Source organism: Brachycentrus maculatus, unplaced genomic scaffold (genome assembly GCF_059751285.1).
Source record: "Brachycentrus maculatus isolate JH-2025_06_01 unplaced genomic scaffold, ASM5975128v1 h1tg000753l, whole genome shotgun sequence".
In the NCBI taxonomy this organism is placed as follows: domain Eukaryota; kingdom Metazoa; phylum Arthropoda; class Insecta; order Trichoptera; family Brachycentridae; genus Brachycentrus; species Brachycentrus maculatus.
The window spans coordinates 164,966-172,500 of NW_028281483.1; the positions used below are offsets into that span (position 1 = coordinate 164,966).

The 7,535-nt window shown below is 33.1% G+C and overlaps 2 protein-coding genes across 2 annotated transcripts in view; both read left to right on the forward strand.

Annotated features, from left to right (window-relative positions):
* Positions 1-7,535, forward strand: part of LOC148300306 (uncharacterized) — a gene marked incomplete at its 3' end in the record, with an annotated part of 112,956 nt that overhangs the window by 103,064 nt on the left and 2,357 nt on the right. The gene's annotated exons all lie outside the window — the stretch shown is intronic.
* LOC148300309 (carboxylesterase 5A-like) lies at positions 3,125-6,444 on the forward strand. The gene is made up of 2 exons (XM_088274982.1): positions 3,125-4,455; positions 5,351-6,444. The coding sequence occupies exons 1-2, from the start codon at positions 3,161-3,163 to the stop codon at positions 5,583-5,585; spliced, it is 1,530 nt and encodes a 509-aa protein (XP_088131108.1). The 5' UTR covers positions 3,125-3,160; the 3' UTR covers positions 5,586-6,444.

Below are 7,535 nucleotides of genomic sequence, written 5' to 3' on the forward strand. Positions count from 1 at the left end.
TGACCACTTTTAAGTATTTGGCATACCTGATCGTGCCATATTTTCTTCGGTCTTCCTCTGCTCTTTTTTCCACTTACATTCGCCTCATAAATTTGTTTTACCGTTCTTTCCTCACTTTATCGTTCTACATGTCCAAACCATCTCAACACACCTTTCTTAATTTAATTACTGTATATAATTTTTTTTAATATTTATATACATATAACGGTCATTATTATTATTATAACTATCACTAAATAATTAAATTAATTAAATGGAGTGCAACCAAAAACAAACGCACATATTTTAACGTTGAAATAAAGAAAGAATGCAAGGCTGAGATAAGCATTATCGATAAAATTAAGAATGGTGTCTTGAGATGTTTTAGACAAGTGGAACAAGACAAGAGGAAAAGTTGGCACACTCAAGTATGTCAAATACTTGAAAGCGGGCGGGCAAGGAGTCGAAACAATCGGCGGGTATGTATGAGGAGATGACACTAATGTTTGCAAGGACAGAGTGATATTCTCTCTGCGTATCCTTCCGGGGCAGCGTCGCTATGGTCACTTAGTTAGTAAGTTAATACATTATTATTGTTATAAGAAGAAAAACTTGGCACTTTCAGGTATGCCAAATACTTGAAAGCGGTCAGGTTAGGGGTCGAAACAATCGGCGGGTATGTATGAGGAGATGCATGAACGCGGAAGAGGCGAAGAATGTTTGCAAAGACAGAGTGGTGTGGCGTTCTATTCTCTCTGCCTACCCCTGCGGGGAAGCGGCGTGATGGTTAGTTGGTTAGTTAGTTAGTTATTGTTATTATTTGTGTGTCTTTTTCTATTGTTATTACAAATACCTAAGTCAATAGATAAAAATACAAAAATATCTTACGATAGATCTTTTTTATTTATTATAGTCATATTTTTTTTTAAATAAAATCTGATTGAGTTAATAAAAAAACAGTACACCTAATTAATATCTTTTTTTACTACTGGCAATCAATATCTGGAGATTGTAACACATTACAAATGATAACACGCGTACCTAATTTTGTATTGATAAAGAAATCTCTGATAACAACTCAAAGGACACGTATACTGGCACATATTAAACACATTTAGCTTTATTTTTGGTCAAAGAAAGCGTCAAATCGTTAAAATCATGACTAAAAAAGGGTTGAATGTGTTTTTCTGCGCCTTCATGCTGTTCAACTGGACAATGTTGACGCTAGGGGAGGTCGGAGTGGTGGAAATTGAACAAGGTCAACTCTTCGGTAGAGTTCACATAACAGTTTCACAAAAGTCCACATATTACTCTTTCCAAGGGATCCCATACGCGAAACCACCTGTTGGAGATCTAAAATTCATGGTAAGTAATTTTTTAATCTTTAAAATTATATATTTTTAACCCTTTCTTAATCAGGTATAAGTTTTGTACTGACATTTTTGGTGGAACTGCATTTTATATAATAAGTTAACTGTATAGTTTTTTGCACATAAATTTTAACTGACAGTGACCGGGTTTTGTCGAAACCAACATCATCAGAATCTCTTTATCACTCGTTGCTCACTTTGTGTGATACACTTTAAAAACTCCACTTCATGACTGCCGGCTTTGGAATAACCATCCCAGACTATTGTCACCGAAGAGATTATTCAAACAGCCGACGACAGGTCATATACCATGTTCCTTGACTTCCATATTCTCTCATTTCATTCATTGCTTTGGCAGTCACTTTGTGGTAAAATCTATACATTTTTAATCTAAGTCTTAGTAAATAACATGGGTATACGTTATACGTGTGTTGAGTGATCACTTTAACTAAGCTTATGAAGGTTGTAAGCCCTGTAAAGGCCCAGACTTCCATATTTTCTCTTCGTTATTATTTTAAGATGTCAAAAAATAAAAAAATAATAATATTTAATCCAGTTACCAAGAATTTGTTATCGCCTTTAATATATTCATATCAGTTTATCAATGTATTAATTAACGCTAAGTTAATATATATTGATAACCGTTTAAATTAAAGGAATCTTTAATTTAAATTAGTTAACCTGACAAAACAAATAAGTAAAAGATTTTTTTTATTATAATTTAATTATGATGTCAAAAAATAGGAATTTGAATTTCTTCTCGAGCCTGCTAGCTGCCAAACATTTGAATTTTAGTAAACGTGTAGTTTTGACACTTTGAGTGTGTCCAAATACTTGTTCACAAATCTGGATTATCTCTAATTATAAGAGTTATTTTTCATGTTATATTTTGACATCTCATCAAAGAAAAAGAAGAATATGAAAGTCTGGGCATTTACAGGGCTGACGACCGTCATAGTCTGGTTTAAAAGTGATCACTTTACACACGTGTAACATTCACCAATTCTACCCATTATTGACAACCACACTACTTCCAAATTCTGAGAAGTTCAATTTCATCTATTTAATCATATCATCAATCACCAGTCTGATAATGTAGGTTACGACGAAACTTGGTTCCTGGTAAAATAAAATTAATGTGGAAAAAGTTACAGAGTTGTTATTTTATTCTATAAAATGCAGTTCCATCAAGAAATGTCAGTACAAAACTTAAATATAAGAAACTGTTTTTACAAAATGTCAATAATATTAGTATATAACTACTCATTTAACAAGCCAATGACATGTCATAAGCCCTGTAAGTACCCAAACTTCCATATTATTCTTTATCTTTGTTGAGATGCCAAAATATTAAAATAACTGCTAAGCAGAGAAAACAAGACTTGTGTACAAGTATTTAATAACAATAACAATAAAACCCATTTCCGCACCCCAATGGTGCATAGGGCACTGCGTCATATAAACGTAGTGTTATCTTGATCGTTTACACATGAAGGAAAGGTGATCAGCCCTCCGCTTCAGGTACCAGTCCAGAGTAATTTTGAATAAATATGACAGTGAAAAAATCACTTATATTTATTTTACCCCCCTTGGGAATCGAACCCAGGACCTCTAAAACGGTAGCCGAGTGTACAAGTAATTAGTTACAAGTATTTAGATACACTCACAATGTTGTGAAAATCAGAATCTTTTTAGATAGTAGAGGTGTTTTGAAATTTGATGAATATTTGTTTTAATTTCAGCCACCAGAACCCCACCCGGGTTGGGAAGGAAGACAAACGTTTTTCGAACTAAAAAACAATTGTATACAAATGAAAGATAACAGTGATGAAATGTTCGGGTCAGAAGACTGTCTTTACCTTAACGTCTATTCTCCAAAAGCTAAGAGACAGGGTCTACCAGTGATGTTCTTCATCCACGGAGGATACTTCCGTTCAGGTTCAGGAGACACGGACTTCTATGGTCCCGACTACTTCAGTGACGAAGAAGTTCTGCTAATCACCCTAAACTACAGACTCGGTGCTCTCGGATTCATGGATTTCGAAAACGAATTGGTTTCTGGTAACATGGGTTTGAAAGACATCGTCTTTGCTCTTAAATGGGTCCAAAAGAACATCAGAGCCTTTGGAGGTGATCCAGACAACGTGACAATCTTCGGTCAAGGATCTGGCGGTGTAGCGGTGGATATTCTTTATCTGTCACCTTGCGCTAAAGGATTATTCCATAAAGCTATTCTCCAAAGCGGAACTGCTCTGGTAGCGCCATACTTCCAATGGAGACCCAGAGAACGCGCCTATAGCCTCGCCGAACACATGAATTACCATCCATCCGACGATGCCTCACTCTTAAAAACCCTCAAATCGATCGATCCTAAAGAACTACAAGGAAACATTTCGAGAACCGTGGAGATCGATGGAAAGATCAGCAACCAAATAGGAGAGGTGGTATTCTCGCCAAGTCTATCCAAATCGGAAGAAGATGGCTTCATAACCAAATTGCCCGAAGAAATCATAGAAAACGATGAAATGCCCAATCTTGATATTCCACTCATGATTGGCTACAATTCTGAAGAATCGATCATTTCTAACAATTTCTTCATCCAAAGACCGCACTTCATTAAAAATATATTAAAAAGATTCCCTTACATGTTTCCCCTCCGCGGTTTATACACTTTAGTGAACTCTGATTATTACTATGAAATCCAATACAGACTCAAGTGGTATTACTTCAATACGACAGTCGACATTTTCAAGGATACTATTCTCAAAGAATACCTGAACTATCTTAGCGACGAACACGTAATTCCTATCGACAAATCTGTCAAGGAATACGCCAAACGGAGCAACGCTCCAATTTATTTCTACAGGTTTTCTTACGACGGGGGTTTCAACTACTTCAAGGAGCTGGCAACGAAACCGATCCACGAGAAGTTGGATTTGCCAGTGGAAGGCGCTTCAGAAAAGGATGAAATATGCTATCTCTTCAAGTGCTACAAGATATTTCAGAAATATGCCGATCTTCATGAAGACAAGGAAAATGAAGATTCTGCGGATTTGAGAACCATTCGAAGGATGACCAGATTGTGGGCCAACTTTGCCAAAACAGGGTGAGTACTTTGAATATTATAATTAAAATGTAACTTTGTTTTAAAATCACTTTCAATATTTTATTATAACTCAATTATAATGTCTACCGGTTTCGATGTTAACCGCTTCTTTATCAAGACTGATTAATACTAAAACACTATCTACTAAACAATATTCATAATATGTTGACGGTTAGGGAAAAAAGCTTAGGTAGATCTGCTAAGTGGATTTATTTATTTTTTGATTGGCTGTCACAGTCAAAAGGGATCAGGGATGATGAGTGATTAGAAACATATTTAATAACGGACTTTTAGAAAAATCATTAACTTGTGTATTTATTAGTAATAAACTATTATTTATTAATAATAATAATAAAAGCCTTATCCGCACCTCAATGGTGCATATGGCACTGCGTTATATAAACACAGTGTTATCTTGATCGTTTACACATGAAGGAAAGGTGATCAGCCCTCCGCTTCAGGTACCATTCCAGGGTAATATTGAATAAATATTACAGTGAAAAAATCACTATTATTTATTTGACCCCCCCTGGGAATCGAACCCGGGACCTCCAGAACTGTAGCCGAGCGTGCTGACCATTACACTACGGAGGCGGACAAGTATTTATTAGTTGTAAATTATTATTAATTGCCTTTTTAATTTCTAATATTTCAAAGTAATCTAATGTAAGTCCTCTATTGCATATGTGTAATATGTTTAGACCTTTATTTTTATCAAATGATAACAAAGTTACATTTTAATTATAAAATGGAAAATCACAAAGTTAGTGCTTCAAATATAAATTATACTTTAAATATTTTTCATCTTCGAGTTTTGTGGGAGAAATTTTGTATGTCTCTGTCTGTCTGTATGTCAGAAATGTATCTCTGTTAACAGTTATTCTTCTCCTTTTAGAAATCCGACCCCTTCTAAGGACGACTCGATCCTCGAAGACCTCGTCTGGAAGCCTGTGACTGAGACTCGTCAGTATTTCTTGGACATCGACCGAGAATTGGAAGTCGGTCTGAATCCCAACTTCGACAATGTCGACTTCTGGGAAGCCATGTACGAATATTACACACCTCTCGCCACTGGACAGTTCCTCATCGACCCACCCAAGAATGCCACAAACGAGAAGGATGAACTCTAACATAACATAATCTAACTGTGCCTTGCCTATTTCGCTAGACATATCACCCACTCCTTTCAACAACGTCATAAATCAAAAAACTTTTTCAGGAGATTGTTTTCAAAGTTTAAAAATGTATTAAAAATAAATATCAAGCCACTTATTGAACTTTTTACTGTGCCACAAAAGGTAGGTAGGTAAAACCTGACTGTTATTTCTCAATTTGAAAAATATTTAGTTTATTTAAAAAAAAAATAAACAATACGTTTTTTTCAAAATGTGAAAACAATACTTTCTGCCCTGTAGCGGGTAACTATTTATTTTAAAATATGCCGCTTTGCTGGGATAAAGTTCATTTTCTGGGCATTCCGAAAACATGCATAACTGATAATTGACGATTTTTGAAATATGACGTTGTTGAAAAGAGTGAGCGATATCTTTAATCCAAACACGGCCAATAGCCCAATATCAGTTTATTTTTTTAAAATAAATAAGGAAGAAGCTGTTTCCTTCGAAACTGATTGCTATTTTAATCAAATTATATGAAAACAAAAAGTGATTTTAAAAAACCTATTTTGTAAATCATTTTAATTAGTACAATAACGCATCGAATGCAAACTGAGTTCTTATTAGTGGTATATGGATATTTTCTTGTTTTAGATTAATTTCTTCTGGCCAAGAAATATATATTGTAAGCGAATCCCTCTCCGCTTGTGCCAATTTAAATTGACAATCGAAAAAAGGGAAGGTCTTTCTGCATACGTTGCAACATGTTTCAGTGATGAGTGTAGAAATAAGACAGAAATTAATATGAAATAATATTGTAATAAAAGAAGCGAATTTTACTCATCTAATTTTTAAATAAGCTCTCTTTGCATATTACAAAACTCACATTCAATGCGAATTTTTATTCTGTTATTCTTGTTATTTAGTGAATAAAATATTTTTTTAAAGAAGACATGTTTTTTATTTAAGTTTGTGTGTGTGCGTAAGAAATATTGTTTTTTTTTTCATCCCAATGCATCAAAAAATGTTACAGCTTTTGACATAGGTATCCCGATATCCTTGCGATTAAAAAATATATAAATTTATATTTTTAAGTATGTAGTTAGTAGTGACTATGGTAGTGACTTGTAGTATTGTTTGCATGCTGGTATAGTGATATTCCTGACGAAGAGGTTGCGTCTCTAAACCGGTAGACAAAAATCATGATATTTAAATAAATATTACATAGATTTTTACAAAAAAAGTTAAAAAGTAAAAATAACTGAACAAAAAGTAAATGCTACAGATATTAAAAATATGTTAATTTTTTTAATTTTTTTTTAATAAAGTTATAATAAAATAATATCATTTAATTCATTTGCTAGACGTTTCTACTATAAACTTATCTTTATACTAGTTACGCTGTTCCTTTCCAAAAAAGACACTAAACTCTTGTGCTGGGAGAGGGATTTACACTCAATGTTTATTGTTTATACTTATGAATAATATGTATGATTAAAAAAAGTTTTTTTTTTCCTTTTTTATATTGTAATTTAAAATATTCTATTCTATTTTTATAAATAAAATTATATTTTCTATTATCATATAACTTATTAACCATATTTATAACTAAATTATACATAAATACATTTGTTTATTACCACTTTCTTATTTTTTTACTCAAGTAGTAAAAAACAAGGATTTTTTTACAATTTTCTCATGTCTGTCTCATCACAAAGTGAACGCCGAAACAGGAAGGAAAATTGGAGGAATAATTCGAAAAAAAATCTTATTTTTTATATGTTCATCCTTGTTTAGATAAGTACTTTTCAAACCAATAATAAACATAGCTACTTAAAAAGAGAAAACATATTATTTTGTAATATTATTTTATCGTTAAGTATACATGGCTCACTTCTTTCAACAATGTCATATATCAAAAAACTTGATTTTTCAGGAGATCGTTTTAAAAGTTTAAAAATATAA